Raw genomic sequence first — 19,550 nt, 5'->3', positions numbered from 1 at the left:
TTAACTTTTAACCGGAGAGGCGCACTACGATGTCAAAGCTCGTCTCAGCCATAGGTCTCAGCAGATGTGTGCTTTCAAGGCAATTTAGACACGAACAAGTCATTCAGGAATAATTTCCAACTCTATGTATGTTAGTGTTATTTTTTCCTAAGTAGTGGCCCATCCAAAATTACTGTGGCCCATCCAAAATTGAAATCCTGGCGCCGCGCCTGCTGTAACCACTGTGATACAATAAAAAAACAACAACATTGATCTGATTGACCGGCGTAGCGGTCCCTCTCTCCATTCACTCTCTAGCTCTCTCAACCACAGCTGCAAATGAAGTAGCCTATGGCCTATGAACAGCGCCACTCTCCATTGCAGCTACGTTGTGGTCAAACGTGGAATTATCCCAAAATCTTTAGAGCTGCATCTCAGTACGATGCTTCCACCTAGTGGCTACAATGTGACCTACAATTTCACGCAACGCGTGAGTCACGCTTTCCGTGAGGGAAACGTCCAAATGAAACTAGTACCCACTGTAGGTTATAATTAGTGTTAAATTTTGTTAAGAGTAATGGTTAAAGTGATAGTTCAACATTTTGGCAAATTGGCCCATTGCCATAATCCCTATAGTCATAGCAGTAGGTTCGTTACCTTTAATTGTCGGTGCAAGCTATTTTTAGAACGCTATGGAGGCTAAGGGAATTTGTTGGTTTCCCTCATCAAACTCATCAAATACAAAATCCCAAAACTCCAAAACGCTTTTGTGGACAAGTTGTGACCTGCATAATCACCACGTTATGAGATAATAATGGACACGACAGCGTTTTGGAGTTGTTGGATTGTGTATTTGATGAGTTTGTTGAGGGAAACCAAGAAATTCCCTTAGCCTCCATAGCATAGCCCTGAGCAGCCTGCTGCTCCGCTCCGCCGTTCTAAAATAGGTAACATGGACAATTAAAGGTATTGAACTTCCTGCTATGACTATAGCGATTATGGCAATGGGCCAACTTGCCAAAATGTTGAACTACCCCTTTAAGGTTAGGGTAAGGGGCTATGGAATACATTATGTCAATGAGTGTCCTCACAAAGATAGCATTACAAGCATGTGTGTGACATTACCGAACAGGAAATTACTTCCTGGTTTGTGTGTGTCCACTGATCAGTGATCAATGTGATGTGAATAAAAACATGTTTGTGTTTGCAGAGGTCAGAACCACAGACTGAGAGCAGAATCTCCAGGATCCACCTGTCTGTCCATAAAGAGTGACTGGTCCAGAGAGCTTCCTCCAGTCTTCAGTTCTGGACCTGGACCTGGACCTTCAGAGTAAGAGACGGTTTCTACTGTAAACTGAGCTGAAGATGATTCAGTCATTTGACTCATATGAAGGAAACAGAGAGAGACCAGGAACCAGATCCATCAGACTCTGAAGGTTCACAACAAACCTCAGAGACATAAACATGCACACACACTCTGTCCATCAGACTGATGAAGCACAGCGTCCTAATGTTACTGTGTCATCAGCCTCAGTCAGTGTGAACGTTGCTGCACCAACACTTTAATGATCCACACGTCTGAGCCTTTAAACTGAAGTCACAGTTGAGATTAAAGCAGCTGATACACACAGACTTTTATTTTGAAAAGTCAGGAACCAGACAGGAGTGATCAGTGTTTCCTGTTTCCTGTCTGTGACTGTCTGAGCTTCTCCACAACATGTAGTGAAGCTCAGGTGGAGCTGCTGAAGCTTCTGTTGTCAGCTTCAGTCTCCTCACACTGGATCAGAGCTCCAACACAGGTTCATTAGAGCCACACAGCAGCGTCTGGATGAGGAGCTCATTAGTTAAAGAGCTGATAGGACTCAGTCCAGAACCAACATCAAACACATGATCAGTGTCTGAAAGAGGAAAACACCACCAACAGCTTCTCAATCATTTCACACATTTGGAGTAAAAACCAGACAAGATGACACAGAACTGAAGAGACTAAAACTAACAGGGAGTTTGTTTAAGAGTCCAGATTTAAGGTCAACACAAGCATATTTTCAATTGAAATACTGTAAGTAGAAAAATCTGATAGTGGAGCAAGTTTTTCTTTCTTATTACACTAAAAACCTGCTTTCACTGGCAGATTGTTCTACTTATTTCACGTGAAAATTTGTTTGAAACAAGTGAAAATGATCTAAAAACAAGTTAATTTTAAGGTGACGAGTCTCATTTTAAGGTGAAAGAGATTAGTTTAGAATAGAAATGAGACATTTTGAGAAGAAATAAGACAAATATTCTTGGAAAGTTTTTGAGTTTTTGCAGTGAACAGATAAACAGAGACAGAAACCAGACCATCTCAGGACCAGGTCTTCATTCAGCTCGTCTCTCTACACTCGTCTTCCTCTACTTTCTCTCTCTCTCTCTGTTCCTCTGGTTACTGAAACCCTGCACCCTTGGTTAACCAATCAGATCTCAGATGTGGAGCTGTGACATGTTGATCCAGAAATGTCTTGACAGGAGGAAGAGGAGTGGTGTCTCTGTGGACCAGCAGCTGTCCTGCTGTGGTCTCTGTCAGGACGTCCTGAAGGATCCAGTCTCCACCAGCTGTGGACACTGGTTCTGCAGACAGTGCTTCACCTCAGACTGGGACCAGTCTGGTTCTTCAGGACCCCCCTCCTGTCCCCAGTGTGGACAAAGACCCAGAACCAGAGGTGGGTTGCAGACAGCCAATCAGAGCAGCTGTGGACAAAGTGATACTGAACATCTGTCTGCTGATGTGGTCATTTGTGAAACCAGGACCTGTTGTTTTCTCCAGAGTCTTTGTTCCATCACACAGCACTGACATTTAAGATGATGATTCAAACCTTTTCTTTGTTGTCTGTAGTTTTTCTGTAGCTAATGAAAATAATCTGATCAGATTGTCAGACTCTCTGTCTTCAGTCTGACTCTGTCTCTTTTCTCTCAGCAGATCGTGGTCTTCAGGAGGTTTTAGATCAACATAAGATCAGTCTGAGGAGCAGATGTGAACGAGTGACTGAAGGAACTGAGGGAACAGGAAGTGGAACCCTCCTCAACAGGATCTACACTGAGCTCTACATCACAGAGGGACAGAGTGAAGAGGTTAATACCCAACATGAGGTGAGACAGCTGGAGACAACGTCCAAGAAGAAGACCCTCCATGACACTCCAATCAAGTGCAACGACATATTCAAAGACTTACCTGTCCAACAGAGAGAGGACGTCTCTACGGTCTCACCTGTCCAACAGAGAGAGGACGTCTCTACGGTCTCACCTGTCCAACAGAGAGAGGACGTCTCTAAGGTCTCACCTGTCCAACAGAGAGAGGACGTCTCTACGGTCTCACCTGTCCAACAGAGAGAGGACGTCTCTACGGTCTCACCTGTCCAACAGAGACCCATCAGAGTGGTTCTGACCAACGGCGTCGCTGGCGTTGGAAAAACCTTCTTGGTGCAGAAGTTCACTCTGGACTGGGCCGAGGGCTTGGAGAACCAAGATGTCAGTCTGCTGGTTCTGCTTTCGTTCAGGGAGCTGAACCTGATCAGAGATCAGCGGTTGAGTCTTCTCGGGCTGCTCCATGTTTTCCATCCAACACTACAGAAGGTCACAGCAGAGCAGCTGGCTGTCTGTAAACTTCTCTTCATCTTTGATGGCCTGGATGAAAGCCGACTGTCACTGGACTTCAACAACAGGGAGGTTGTGTCTGATGTCACACAGACGTCATCAGTCAACATGCTGCTGACAAACCTCATCCAGGGGAATCTGCTTCCCTCGGCTCTGGTCTGGATCACCTCCAGACCTGCAGCAGCCAATCAGATCCCTCCTACATGTGTTGACAGGGTAACAGAGGTCCGAGGCTTCACTGACACCCAGATAGAGGAGTACTTCAGGAGGAGGTCCAGTGATGAAGATCTGTCCAGAAGAATCATCTCACACATCCAGACGTCCAGGACCCTCCACATCATGTGTCAAGTCCCAGTCTTCTGCTGGATCAATGCTACAGTTCTGGAGCACATGTTGACCACAGACCAGAGAGGAGAGCTGCCCAAGACCACGACTGACCTGTTCTCACACTTCCTGCTGGTCCAGACAAAGAGGAAGAAGAACAAGTACGGTGAAGGACATGAGACGAGTCCACAGGAGCTGACGGAGGCCGACAGGGAAGTTCTCCTGAAGCTGGGGAGGCTGGCGTTTGAACAGCTGGAGGAAGGAAACATCATGTTCTACCAAGAAGACCTGGAGCAGTGTGGTCTGGATGTCACAGAGGCCTTGGTGAACTCAGGACTCTGTACTGAGATCTTCAAAAGAGAGAGTGTGATCTTCCAGAAAACAGTCTACTGCTTTGTTCATCTGAGTGTTCAGGAGTTTCTGGCTGCAGTCTACATGTTCCACTGTTTCACCAACAGGAACACACAGGTCCTCAAGAAGTTCCTTGGTAAACAATATGTTGATTTAACCCTGGATGACTTCCTGAAGAGAGCCATGCTGAAATGCCTCTTAAGTAGAAATGGTCATCTGGACCTGTTTGTTCGCTTCCTTCATGGCCTCTCTCTGGAGTCCAACCAGAGGCTGTTAGGAGGTCTGCTGGGTCAGAGAAAGAACAGACCAGGAACCATCCAGAGAACCATCAACTACCTGAAGGAGACGAGGACTGATGACATCTCTCCTGACAGAAGCATCAACATCTTCCACTGTCTGACGGAGATGAAGGACCAGTCAGTTCATCAGCAGATCCAACAGTTCCTCAAGTCAGAGAACAGATCAGAGGAACTCTCTGAGATCCAGTGTTCAGCTCTGGCCTACATGCTGCAGATGTCAGAGCAGGTTCTGGACGAGTTGGACCTGAAGAAGTACAACACATCAGAGGAGGGACGATGGAGACTGATCCCAGCTGTGAGGAACTGCAGGAAGGCTTCGTGAGTCCAGACATGATCAGTATAATTAGTGATCTGTAGTTTAGATCAGTAGTTCACATATACAGAGTTTTTCTTTTTTTCTCATTATTCTTAGTTTGACTTTGAAAACATTATGTCAGGGATAATATAGAGTGAACAGGCTTTGCTTCAGGGTCCCGTCCTTCCTGTCAGAGTGATGAGTATCATTGTTTCCTGTCAAACTCAGTCAGAGAAGATGAGCTGAAGCTCAGATGTTCATCACATCATCACGTCCTGTCATCAGATGCATCAACTGTGTTTTTACTGCAGCTTTCATCTAGTTTGATTCTGACACATTTGATATTTTCTCTCTTCACAGACTTGTTGGTTGTAAACTCTCAGAGAGTCACTGTGAAGTCGTGGCCTCAGCTCTGAAGTCCAACCCCTCCCACCTGACAGAACTGGACCTGAGTAAAAACGACCTGAGTGGTTCATCAGTGAAGGTTCTGTGTGCTGGACTGGAGAGTCCAAACTGTAGACTGGAGACTCTGAGGTGAGTTCACTGACTGGACCTGTTGGACTTTTGTCTGTGTTCAGTTCAAATGTGAAGTTCAGTTTGAAGCAGCGACTGATTGTGACTCCATGTTACTGCAGCTGGTAGAAGGTGAAGGGTCAGAGGTCACTCAGAGGTCAGTGTGATGATGATGATGATGATGATGATGATAATGATAATGACGACGACGACGACGACGACGACAACGACGATGATGATGATGATGATGATGAGCTGGCTCTCAGATGAAGCTGTGTGTGTGTGTGTGTGTGTGTGTGTGTGTGTGTGTGTGTGTGTGTGTGTGTGTGTGTGTGTAGTCCTGGATCAGGTCTTGACCTTCAACCTTTGATCCAGTTCAGTCCTGAATCAGAAAGTTGTAACCAGTGTTTATTCCAACAGGTATTGATCAGATATTGATTGTATATTGACAGACTGATCTGAGGTCAGCAGCAGCTGATGAATCTGTGCTGACATGTGGATGATGTGTGTAGAAGGCCACATGATGATGATCCACAACAACACAAGGACAAAGTCCCTCTACTCATTTACACACTGATCATTGATCAGGACACATCTGATCAATCATCAATCATTTCATCTTCTTCTTTTATTCTTTATTCAGATCTGAGCGCTGCAGTTTGTCAGAGATCAGCTGTTCTTCTCTGGGCTCAGCTCTGAAGTCCAACCCCTCCCACCTGACACACCTGGACCTGAGCTTCAACGAGCTGCAGGATTCAGGAGTGAAGCGTCTGAGTGGTTTCCTGAAGAGTCCAGACTGTAGACTGGAGACTCTGAGGTCAGACTGAATTTCTGTGCTCAGATGAATGTGATGTGAAAGTTGTGTTGATCAGACCCGGCTGCAGAAACAAATTAAAGGGGGGGCATTACATTTTTTCAGGGGGGCGCACTTTTTCAAACTATTTACTGTCTAATGTAGTGTAGTTTACAGTTGTTTATTATTATGAATCCCCATTAATATGGATTATTATGGATCCCCCACCCCACCCCCTTTTCACACACACACACACACACACACACACCATTGCCGCCGGGACTGGTGTTGATACTGAGCTGCAGACATGAGGCTGATATTCTACTGATCCACACTGAGGCTGTAGGACAGGGTAGGCAGGCGCTCACAGACCAAGACCAGCTTGTGCAGAACGCAGCAGCCCGGCTCCTAACTGGGACAAAGAAACGCGAGCATATAACACCGGTGCTCTCCTCCCTTCACTGGCTCCCGGTTAAGTTCAGGATTGATTTTAAGATTCTTTTATTAGTGTGAATGCTAGCATTCACACTATTGTTCTTCGGTTCGGCCATTTTCTTCCGCCTTTATATGGTCTTCTTCTCGTCCTTCATACTTTGTGCTATTTCAACAATTCATATATCAAAGTGTGCAGCTTTTTGTGGACTTTATCGGATGTATTCACATTTTTCATGCTTTTTATACTTTTTCAAATATTTAACTTTTTCTGATTTTTTTCAGCTTTATAATGGGTGTGTGTTGCGTCTAACGAGCAGAGCTAGAGTGGTGCCAGAGTGGAGAGAGTCAAAAAAACATTCTAGAGTTTTTCTGGCTAAACTGTCAACACGGCCACAAATTAAACTCTAGAAATTATTACAAATTATTTTCTCCAGTTTTGTAGCCACACTTGTCTTCTGGCAAAAATTCTGGTCAAAAATGCAAAGAGACTTAGATAATAATTTAAAATATTTTTTAAATGCAGCCAGGGAGCTCTCTGCTCTCATTCAGCCCAATGCATTTTTTTCACAGCAGCAGGAGAAGGAGCTCAACTTTGTAACTTGCTGTTAAGTTCTTTTTAATTCATTTTAATTCACCAAAAAATAGTCACAGGTCACAAAAAAGTCCTCTTCTTGCTTGGTGTGGCTCATTTATACTATTTTCTTCTTTTTTTTAAGCATCATTGAAAAATCTCACATTCATCAAAGTCTCAACCTCTCTTCTCCACAACTCTGTCTGTAGTCCAGTTGGTAAGGTGGCCGCTTGCCAACCCCAAGGTCACTAGTTCGAATCCAGGTTGAGCAATCTTGTTATGTGATGTTGAATTCTGCTCCCCTCCCCCACCCTCAATTGGTTACAGGTGTTCGTTAAGAGACATGTTAATTGCTACTGCCACCATTTGCAGCACATCATCACATTACAATGGCAACATGCTTATGTCTGTGCTCTCTGTGGCGAAGCGGCAGAGTAAAGGTTTAGTGATCATGAGGTTGTGGGTTCAATTCCTGGTTCAAATCTTGCCTCAACAACAATTATAGTGAATTATTTTCCCAGTCGTCCTCTGTTGACTTCTGATAACTTGCTTCATGTTGAAACTGCTGCTCCTGTAACGGATGTGCACTCACTCCACCCATAAAAGACGTGCTAACCAATCTGCCAAGCGGTTGTCAACCTCTTGGCGAAGAGGTTAGCATCGTCGCCTCCGGTGCGGGAGGTCGTGGGATCAAACCCCACCTAGGGCAGGCCGTGAGAAACACAACGCAGAGGGCCAGATCGACATCGGCTACAGTGGTGCCGTGACCCGGATGCCCTGGGTGGAGTGAGTTCGGCGGGGGTGAGTGTAACGGATGTGCACTCACTCCACCCATAAAAGACGTGCTAACCAACCTGCCAAGCGGTTGTCAACCTCTTGGCGAAGAGGTTAGCATCGTCGCCTCCGGTGCGGGAGGTCGTGGGTTCGAACCCCACCTAGGGCAGGCCGTGAGAAACACAACGCAGAGGGCCAGATATGACATCGGCTACAGTGGTGCCGTGACCCGGATGCCCTGGGTGGAGTGAGTTCAGCGGGGGTGAGTGTAACGGATGTGCACTCACTCCACCCATAAAAGACGTGCTAACCAATCTGCCAAGCGGTTGTCAACCTCTTGGCGAAGAGGTTAGCATCGTCGCCTCCGGTGCGGGAGGTCGTGGGATCAAACCCCACCTAGGGCAGGCCGTGAGAAACACAACGCAGAGGGCCAGATCGACATCGGCTACACTCCCAGCCTGAAATTCACCAACATTTTCATTGTAAGTCATTCAAGCTTGACTCTCAAGCTTTCTTGGTGTTGACACAGTGTGTTTCCAACAGGTGCAGCTTTGGGCTTGTTAACTTCAGAGTGAGACAGAGTGCAGCTCATCAACAGACAACAGTCTCTGTAACTGTGTGTATACTGTGGCTTTGAGGCAGAGTGAAGGTCTATTGACCATGAGGTTGTGGGTTTGATTCCTACCTCGGTCAAACATTTGTATGGTGATCACTGCTTGCACTATTTGCTAATTCTGCAACAGCGTTCAGCTGCTTTCAGCATTCACACCATTTCCATTCTTGGAAATGCTTTTTCTAGTTTGTTTTTAAGTCTCTGAATGGACTGGCCCCAGAATACTTGTCCAACCTTATTAAGGTACATCGACCCTCCAGAGCCCTGAGGTCATCCGACCAGTTGGTTCTGGATGTTCCCCGATCGTTCCTTAAAACCAAAGGCGATCGAGCCTTTGCAGTTGCGGCTCCCACATTGTGGAACTCTCTGCCACTTCCTGTGCGGTCTGCAACGAGCCTCTCTACTTTCAAAACGCACCTTAAGACCCACGTGTTTACTCTGGCCTTTGGCTGAGTTAAGTCACTGTATTTTGGATTTATACTGTTTTACTGCTCATGTGTATTGCTTATTTGTTTATTGTTCACACTATTGTTCTTCTGTTCGGCTATTTTCTTCCGCCTTTTTACGGTCTTCTTCTAGTCCTTCATACTGCTATTTCAACAATTCATATATCAAAACGTGCAGCTTTTTTTGAACTTTATCGGCATTACTTTTCTCTTTTTAACTATTTATACTTTTTAAAATATTTAACTTTTTCTGCAAATTAAACTCTAGACAAATTATTTTCTCCAGTTTTGTAGCCACACTTGTCTTCTGGCTAAAATTCTGGTCAAAAATGCAAAGAGACTTAGATAATAATTTAAAATATTTTTTAAATGCAGCCAGGGAGCTCTCTGCTCTCATTCAGCCCAATGCATTTTTTTCACAGCAGCAGGAGAAGGAGCTCAACTTTGTAACTTGCTGTTAAGTGCTTTTTAATTAATTTTAATTCACCAAAAAATAGTCACAGGTCACAAAAAAGTCCTCTTCTTGCTTGGTGTGGCTAATTTCTGCACTTTCCTTACTTTTTTTTTAAGCATCATTGAAAAATCTCACATTCATCAAAGTCTCAACCTCTCTTCTCCATAACTCTACTGTAGTGTAGGGGGTAGGGTGGCCGCTTGCCAACCCCAAGGTCACTGGTTTGAAAACTCTTGTTATGTTATGTTGAATTCTGCTCTCCTACCCCGCCTTCAATTGGTTACAGGTGTTTGTTATTTCCTTGATTACTCATACCAGTTTGCAGCACATCATCACATTACAATGAATGACAACAGTCTTGAAAGCAGTGTGCTCTCTGTAGCCGAGTGGCAGAGTAAAGGCTTAATGATCATAAGGTCATGGGTTCGATTCCTGCCTCAGTCATTTCACATCATTGCTTGACTTTTGATTCCAATTATTCAGCTGTCATTGGACAGTCTTTGATTCCTCATAGTATAAAGCTCATTGTAACTCAGGTTCTCTGTGGCCATATGGTTAGTGTGTTAGGTTACCACTCATGAAGTTGTGGGTTCAATTCCTTCCTTGGACATGTTTCTTGTATGCCATTCCGCATGTCTATGTCAATTTATTCTGCTAATTCAGCATGGTTCAGCATTGGGTTTCAGCATTCACACGCATGTTCCGTTAAGAAATGCTGTTTCTAGTTTATCATACTGCTTTGCTTGTATTGCATGTTGTATTGTATTGTATTTATTCTGTAAAGCACTTTGGCTGGCCCTCGGCCTTTAAATGTGCTATATAAATAAAGCTGACATTGACATTGACATTGACCAGGGCTGTGGGGGGTCGGCACCTCAGACAGCTCATCACACAAAAACCTCACAACAAACAGATTGATGCACAATGTTTTACACAGATCCGAGTCTTAAACATGTGCAACACCTTTTCCCCACAATCCATGCCATCCTGACATCAGCTGTTATTAACACACAACTCAAATCAATAACAGGCAGGGGTGGAAAGAGTACCAAAAAAATCTACTAAAGTAAAAGTAAAAAATAGCTCATTTAAAATGTACTCAGAGTAAAAGTTACTTAGAGACTTCTTTTGGGTGGGCGGGGTGTTCCAAACTCCTTTCTCCTGGTCTCCATCTCTTAGCTCCTTGTGGCACCAACTCTATTCTGACCTTCTGACACTGCAGTTGTCCAGAGCCAATCAAATGGACAGTTACTGGCACTAAGGTTGTCATGATCACGGTCACGATACTAAAATTTTCAACTCAACATCGATATCCAGGAAAATATTCAACACTCGATAGGTACCACAGGGATGCAAAAATATAAAATAAAAATCTCTCTCTCTCTCTCCCTCACTCACACACACCTGCTTCTTTCCTGTCTGCTCTCAAGGAAGGGGGGGGTATTTTACTGTAGGTTCACTCACTTACTCTCTCTCTTTCACTCTCGCTCGCACAGACACCTGCCTCTTCACTGTAACGGCTCTGAAGCAGTGGGCTATTTGTCTGTTCCTCTGAGCTCCTACATGGGCTCCTACCTGTAACTCAACGGGCCGGTACCAAGAATGAATTTCGGGCTTCAGCCCCAGTGTGTCTGGTAATTTAATCTGTCAGGGTCAGCGGTCCCGTGAAAAACAATTAACACCGGACATATTCATGATTTCATAAAAAAAAAACCCTGGGTGCCCCAGACAGGACGTGAGATGTGAACATCTCCAGGCAAAAGAGGACGTTTGATCACCGTAAACGTAGCCTAATAGATGGACATGCCTGATAACGTTAACATTAGCTAGCTGCGGATAATGGCTAATAATAAGACGACAACATTGTAGCGACTAGCACTGTGCATGTAGCGGTGATGGAGAGGGTGTGTACTTGCTGCTGCTGCTGCTGTGTGCGTGTGTGAAGGGAGAGAGAGAGGCGGCGGCGTACTTCTGACAACCCAGGCAGACACAGTGCAAGTTCATCTACTTATTTTTTTACTTTGTAACATGGGCCACGGAACGCAACTGGACAAGGAGGGGCCATAATTTCAAGTCAAGCGCGCGCGGGGGGGGATTCTTGTACCGGGGGTTAGCCTACTGTTACCAAGGATACGGAAATTAAAGTAGCGAAGCTCCGGACAAAGTTTCGGTGATTGTATCCACTTTATGAAACATTATGAGTCTATCACAACAACGGATTTTTCCGGACAGATCAAATCCGTTGGATTATCACGCTGATTATCCATACGAGAGGTAATGTTAGGCTGCCGGTTCTCATGGCCCAGACTTCTGACAATTGTTTTTGGGTTTTTTTGGAGGTGAATGTGTGTGTGTGTGTGTGTGTGTGTGTGTGTGTGTGTGTGTGTGTGTGTGTGTGTGTGTGTGTGTGTGTGTGTGTGCGTGTGCGTGTCGAGCGGACCCGTCTAGGGAGACACGTGTCTACATGGGACAGGCTTTTAGGCTTTTAATTTAGAACAAACCTTATGCTCAGCAAAGATGGAAAATATATATAATAAAATGGTTCTGTTGTTTGGCCAGTGTTTAAAAGAATCAGGAATTGGATCCAGAGCAGCATTCATTTACAAGTTTAAATTCAGCACCAATTAAACTTCTTCTAAATAAACGTAATCATTCAATAACTCGGGTCAGGTCGGACGACGGGCTTCTTTTTTTTTCATCCTCACAAGAGAAATAAGGCATGCACTGCGCTCACCTCGCTTCTCTCTGACGCGCCGGTGGTCTGGTTGTGAATCCGCCCTTTATACGTGCGCATTCACCGATTCACAATAAGACAAGCTGGGGTTGAGTCAGTGAGTTGATAACCAGGGTTCCGCGGTGTACTTTGTAACGGGAGCTATTTAAAATGTAGCGAAGTAAATTTCTTCAATTTCAATCAATCAAACAATGTGTACTCAAGTAAAAGTAAAAGTACTGATTTTAAAAATACTCAAAAAAGGACAAGTACACAAAAAAGCTGTTATTACAAGGTTTACAACATATAAGACACACTAGTCTGGTTCGAAGAGGGGGGTATCATGCACCCCCCGGAAATATACTTCTAACCAGTGTTTCTAGATTGGAAAAAATGTGTAGAAAATGATGAGCTATGTTAAAAAGTTGTCAGAATGTCCCATGTATCATTTTTATGCAAATTAGTGCCGCCATTATCGAAAAAACCTAATTTCACTATATCTCAGCCAATATTGCAGATATCTGAACAAATAAGGTGTCTAGACCCATGTTTTGAGGGTCAGAGATCACAATAAAACTATTCATAAAGTGATCACATGTCGGTGGCATGCTTGTAAGCAAACCTAACCCTTTTACCAATTGCAAGACGCCAATATTGGAGATACCAAATAAGGTGTCTAGACAGAGGTTGTTGTGTGTTTAACCAAGGTTTATTTGGATCAAACATCACAATAGAACTCTTCTTGATGTGACCACTCTTCTCTTTCCCATGCCAGATAAACAGTCAAGTAAATGGTTCTCCACTATGCATCACTCATCATCGTTTTCACTGAAATCTTCAAAGTTAAACTCATCCTCTCCTTCCTCTTTCTCCTCCTCTTCCTGTTCATGCTCTCAAGTGTCATGGGGATCAACCAGTGAAGTTGGTAGGATAGGACCAAAGGACCACACCGGTTTCAACACTCCTTCATCAGTCTTCATCCATCCCTGCCCCTCATCATAGGGTTTTGGTTTTTCCAGAATAGGTTCATCAGCTCGCTTGTACAAGGCGACGCGGTAGTTCACACGTCAGGCATGCGGCTTCAGAGCAGAGTGGCATGGAGGAAGGCGAACCAGGTAAACCTTAGACTTGTAAGTGAGTTTCTTGTCCTCCCCCACCATGTTGCGTAGCAACTTGGCACGGACAACATCCACTGAAGACTCACAACTCTGTCCAGACATCAGACAGGTGAAGTGCTCCAACTGCCTCAGCATCTCAGGCTTGACACTCTAGCAGTCACTGAGTTGTCTGAATACGTGAAATTGGGGATTCTTCTTCAAGGGCCCCACCATCCGGGGCGTCGAGTGGCGCAGTGGGTTAAGCAGGCGCCCCATATATTGAGGCTATAGTCCTCGTGCAGGCGGCCCTGGTTTGAATCCCACATCGGACGGCCCTTTCCTGCGTGTCATTCCCCCCCCCCTCTGCCTCCCTATTTCCTGTCTCTCTCAACTGTACTGTCAAATAAAGGCATGAAAAAGCCAAAAATATATACTTGGCAGTGGTACAGTCTTCTCCACTGATATGAACACATAGAACCCAAGAAGAGTGGTGTGGTAGTCTTCTCCCAGGGATTCTGCAAGCTCGGAGAGGTTGAGAAGCTTCCTGGATCTTCACACTGTAGGGGTCTGATGAAGTCAGCTTTAGCAGCCTTGCCCACAGCTTCTGCTCGTACTGTAACACGTCCATCTCAACATCAGTGGGGACAGATGCACCGGAAGCCAGGCAGTAGTAGTATTGCAGAATCCCTGGGAGAAGACCACCGCACCACTCTTCTTGGGTTCTATGTGTTCAGTGGAGAAGACTGTACCAGTGCCATCAAAGGGAGAAGGAAGGTGGGGCCCTTGAAGAAGAATCCCCGATTTCACGTATTCAGACAACTCAGTGACTGCTAGAGTGTCAAGCCTGAGATGCTGAGGCAGTTGGAGCAATTCACCTGTCTGATGTCTGGACAGAGTTGTGAGTCTTCAGTGGATGTTGTCCATGCCAAGTTGCTACGCAACATGGTGGGGGAGGACAAGAAACTCACTTGCAAGTCTAAGGTTGACCTGGTTCGCCTTCCTCCATGCCACTCTGCTCTGAAGCCACATGCCTGACGTGTGAACTACCGTGTCGCCAAGCGAGCTGATGAACCTATTCTGGAAAAACCAAAACCCTATGATGAGGGGCAGGGATGGATGAAGACTGATGAAGGAGTGTTGAAACCGGTGTGGTCCTTTGGTCCTATCCTACCAACTTCACTGGTTGATCCCCATGACACTTGAGAGCATGAACAGGAAGAGGAGGAGAAAGAGGAAGGAGATGATGAGTTTAACTTTGAAGATTTCAGTGAAAACGATGATGAGTGATGCATAGTGGAGAACCATTTACTTGACTGTTTATCTGGCATGGAAAAGAGAAGAGTGGTCACATCAAGAAGAGTTCTATTATGATGTTTGATCCAAATAAACCTTGGTTAAACACACAACAACCTCTGTCTAGACACCTTATTTGGTATCTCCAATATTGGCGTCTTGTAATTAGTAAAAGGGTTAGGTTTGCTTACTAGCATGCCACCGACATGTGATCACTTTATGAATAGTTTTATTGTGATCTCTGACCCCCAAAACATGGGTCTAGACACCTTATTTGTTCAGATATCTGCAGTATTGGCTGAGATATAGTGAAATTAGGTTTTTTCGATAATGGCGGCACTAATTTGCATAAAAATGATACATGGGACATTCTGACAACTTTTTAACATAGCTCATCATTTTCTACACATTTTTTCCAATCTAGAAACACTGGTTAGAAGTATATTTCCGGGGGGTGCATGATACCCCCCTCTTCGTACTAGACTAGTGTGTGTATCTCTAAGTGTCAGAGAGAGAGCAGGTTAAAACTTGCTAACTGTTAGCCACCGTAGCTCAGGCGTTGGTCTCCCGTCAGATAAAAGCTGGTGTTGTTCTTCAGATGAAAGCTCATTAAGGTGTTCACCTCTCCAGTGCAGCATCACTGCAGTTGAATTAGCTGCTAAACTGCTGGAGGCACGTCTGTGTGTTGACCATTCACCAAGGCAATGTGAACAGAAGTGCAGCTCAGACATGGTGCAGTTAAGTTAAGGCGAGACACGGCAGGCAAAAACATCGTTTTTTCATGCACTTATCAATTTTGAGATTTTGGGCTATTTTGCTTCCATAACATGTCTTCTTTCAGACTAATACAAAGAAATGGTCTAAAATACCCATTATGGGTGTTTATTTTACTTCACTTTGACTGGTGTCGCCTGTAGATTTCTCCTAAATTCACCAGAACTGAGCGTTCTATCGCGGAGCGAGCCGCGTCTGTTCAGACTCCTGTCATATCAGGTATCGATGTGAAGCTCTCTCTCTCTCTCTCTCTCCTGCACTAATTTGTCGGTTCCAAAAATGGTAATTTCCTTTGTACCAGCAACGAATCGTAAAAGTACGAGGGAGGGTCTCATTGGCTGGTGTCGTTTTCCGACAGCGTGATTCGTTTATAAGCATCACGTGATGCGCTCTGAACAGCACGGAGGGACTTTTAAAAACGGGGAAAGGAAATCGATTTAAATCCTCACATAGAATAAAACAGCAACCCTCACTTGCTAGACAACAAAAGACAGCACAGAAACTCACCAAGCGATAAGATCCCTTTACAAAGTGCGTCATCGCGGAAGCTGTCACCCGTAAAAAACGAGTGTTTGGATGCCGTCGGAGACAGCGCGATACACAGCGGTGGCTTTTTATTTATTTATTTTTTACACATCATACGTTTTTTTTTTTTTTAATATTATGATTTGGGTTTTCTTGAAGTTAACATCCGAGGCCCAGTTGTGGCAGTATTGTTCCAGGATGGTCAGGTTATGTTGGAGACCGTCACTGGTTGGGGACAACAGAATGAGGTCATCTGCAGGTATCTAATGTCTGTGTCAAAGAGTGTGAGGCCTGGAGCTGCTGAGCGGTCCAACTGGTCTGCCAGTTCATTTATGTAGGCTACAGGTTGAATAATGTGGGACTCAAACAGCATCCTTGTTTTACACCGCGTCCTTGAATAAAATATTCTGTTCTTTGATTATTAATTCTCACAGCACATTTGTTGTGCTTGTACATACATTTAATGAGATCATATGTTTTACATGTGAACTCTCTGTGGGAACTTACTGCACATGTGCAAACAGCCACATACACACCGTACTGACAGAAGAGGCAGAGCAGCTCTGGGCCTTTGCTCTGTAATACTACACATGGCTGAGTGGTTTGTGCAGCTGCTGCCTGGACAGAAGCTAGCTCTGTTTACTGGCTTTTATTAGACCATGAAAATCAACACATTCTGACATATTGAACTTGTAGTAAAGTTATCTGAAAGTCCAAAAGAATCCAACTTTAGATGAAGTGAATAAATCAAAGCCCTGACTGCACCTCACTGGTTTTTAGTCCAGTCTCTGTTTCTCTTCATGTTTCACCTCCACTACAGAAACACATGTGATGTATCAGACAATAACTGATCTATAATCAATAGCTGCTGGCTCCACCTCTTTCCTGACACTCTGTGATGTTTATAGTGAAACATTCAAACGCAACATCCCATAATAAGCAGGTTTCAGGTTTTTCTCTCTCTGAGCTTCATTCAACGTGTGTGTCTACACGTTAGTCGTCATGGTAACAGAGTTCAGCCTCACATGTTTGTTGTCTTGAGCATGGTCAGTAAATCTCTGATCAATGTGGCTGCACAACATGAGTTTGTCTGGATGGAGCCACAGGTGGAGCTGACAGGTGAAGAGGCGGAGTCACTGCGTCTGTGTTGAAGCAGCAGCAGCTTCTCATGAATATTAATGAGCTGTTTTCTCTCTATGTGACTGTTTAACCTGCTTCCTGTTGCTTCAGCTGTTGGACTTTGATTTTCTAAACTTGTTCTTTCTGAAGCTTCTTCAGCTCTGAACAGATGATGAGACACTGAATGCTGTCAACAAGGAGCTTTGTCCTCAACTCACTGCTTTTATTCTTTATTCAGATTGGAGCGCTGCAGTTTGTCAGAGATCAGCTGTTCTTCTCTGGTCTCAGCTCTGAAGTCCAACCCCTCCCACCTGAGACACCTGGACCTGAGCTGGAACAAGCTGCAGGATTCAGGAGTGAAGCATCTGAGTGGTTTTCTGGAGAGTCCAGACTGTAGACTGGAGACTCTGAGGTCAGTTCACTGACTGTTACTGTTGTAGATCTTAGATCTTTGATCCACAACTGAACCTGATTGATCTTCACTCAGAACTTGAATCATTGACTTTGATGTCATGAATGAAGGACGTTTGAAATAGTTGTTGTGTCATGTTTCCAGTTGTTCTTCTCTCACACTGATAATGACTCTTCACTTTCAGCTCATTTCACTCAGTCCTCATCAATAATCAATGATCTGATCACTGCAGGTGTGTGTGTGTGTGTGTGTGTGTGTGTGTGTGTGTGTGTGTGTGTGTGTGTGTGTGTTTATGATACTAATCGTCCCTTTTCTATTCTTAATAATATATATAATATACTAGTATGTACATTCACACATTTCAATGTCTTCTCCCTAAACGTCCTCCCATACAAAGTCCCTCTTCTCATTTACACACTGATCATTGATCAGGACACATCTGATCAATCATCAATCATTTCATCTTCTTCTTTTATTCTTCATTCAGATTGAGTTACTGCAGGTTGTCAGACATCAGTTGTTCTTCTCTGGTCTCAGCTCTGAAGTCCAACCCCTCCCACCTGAGACTCCTGGATCTGAAAGGAACAACCAACTACCTGGGCTACTTCAACAACCTGAGCTCTTCAGCTCTGCAGCAGCTTCATGATCTTGTGAGGAGTCCAGACTTTCGACTGGAGACTCTGCAGTGAGTCTGATCTGTAGCTGTTTCCACAGCCGATGAGACTGTGGGAGTGAAATAAAGTGTAAAGTGCAGCAGGTGAACCTGTCAGGATGTGACATCACACAGACATCATCTATGACAGTGGTTCCCAAAGTGTGGTACGCGTACCCCTAGGGGTACGTGACCACATTGCAGGGGTACGTAGAAACATTAATTAATTTATTATATATATAAGTAGATATTCCGAGTCACTTCATAAGCCCATTACTGAAATGGTACGTGCGCCACAACTAGTTCCCCCCAGAAGCGCGCACTTGACAGGCAGAGCAGAGCAGAGCAGAGCAGGCAGCGTCCAGAGCGTTTGGACCTGAGTGAGTAACAGAGTTACACAGAACTAGACGCACGTAGGGTGAATTTAGCCGTAAGAGTTTAAAACGATGATATTAACGGCAACACTCCTCTCTCGTCTCCTCTCTTTTTCTCCGCTGTCTGCGTGCACGCATGTGTGTTGTGAGAGAGGAGGGAAGGAGAGACATTGTAATGAATGTAATGAAACAATAGCAACACGCTGGAATTGCACAACTCTTAGTTAGCTTTTCATTTGATTAAAAAAACAAAAACAAACATCTGTTATAAGTCCCTTTGATTATAATAAAAATGAAATAATGGAACAATAATAAGCTGGGAGGCACTGCTGCTGTAGTGAATATTATGTCATATTCAATATTTTTCTGGGTATTGGAATTGAGATTGAAATTTTAGTTTGTGACAGTCCTACAACTCTGTGACGACACATTTGACTATAACAAACACCACAACAGCCAGAAACAACTAAAATGCAGGAGAATAGTGTAAAATGTCTTTGTACAAATTGAAGAGAGAAATTGAAATGATTTTCGTTTCTTAATCAGTTGTGTTACGTTATGACCACTTTTGGAGAATCATCAACACGTATGAGGGAGGGGGTACTTGTGGTATGGCAAAACGGCTCAGGGGGTACGCAAGACAAAAAAGTTTGGGAACCACTGTTCTACTGTAAATACATGAGTTATTTTTACTGTGTTACTGTAAGTACAGGGAGTACTTTTACTGTGGTACTGTAAATAAAGGATACCTTGAAGTGCAATTATTGTGATTCTGAAAATACATTTACTCTAGTACTGTAAATATGAGAAGTATTCACTTGAAAAAAGTACTTTTACTCTGATACTGTCTATAGAAACTGCTCTTATTGTTGTGCTGTAAATACAGTAAGTATTTTTACTGTGTTACTGTTAGTAGCCTACTGCCACATCCACTTGTCGTGCACAACAAAACAAAGCAAAAGACCAAAATACATGTTTTATAACGAATTTCTTCTTTTCGCCCTCAGTCTTATTAAACAGAAAGATGCCATTTAATTAAACTGTTTAGTATTATTGATAAGTATGATTTACAAAAGAAACCCTAGCCTTTATTTTATAACTTAACACACATATG

At 44.1% G+C, this 19,550-nt stretch overlaps 1 protein-coding gene across 1 annotated transcript in view; it reads left to right on the top strand.

Annotated features, from left to right (window-relative positions):
- Positions 1-19,550, top strand: part of LOC310987540 (NACHT, LRR and PYD domains-containing protein 12-like) — a 427,459-nt gene that overhangs the window by 384,947 nt on the left and 22,962 nt on the right. Inside the window, exons 6-13 of the mRNA XM_083973848.1 lie at positions 1,190-1,309; positions 2,485-2,708; positions 2,933-3,189; positions 3,379-4,901; positions 5,239-5,412; positions 6,035-6,208; positions 17,237-17,410; positions 17,898-18,095. Coding sequence (XP_083829974.1) covers positions 1,190-1,309; positions 2,485-2,708; positions 2,933-3,189; positions 3,379-4,901; positions 5,239-5,412; positions 6,035-6,208; positions 17,237-17,410; positions 17,898-18,095 — 2,844 coding nt within the window. The remainder of the gene's footprint in view (positions 1-1,189; positions 1,310-2,484; positions 2,709-2,932; positions 3,190-3,378; positions 4,902-5,238; positions 5,413-6,034; positions 6,209-17,236; positions 17,411-17,897; positions 18,096-19,550) is intronic.

This window comes from Trachurus trachurus (genome assembly GCF_905171665.1).
Source record: "Trachurus trachurus genome assembly, chromosome: 6".
NCBI lineage: Eukaryota > Metazoa > Chordata > Actinopteri > Carangiformes > Carangidae > Trachurus > Trachurus trachurus.
The sequence above is the reverse complement of the archived record's forward strand: the minus strand, read 5'-3'. Positions and strand labels throughout refer to the sequence as shown.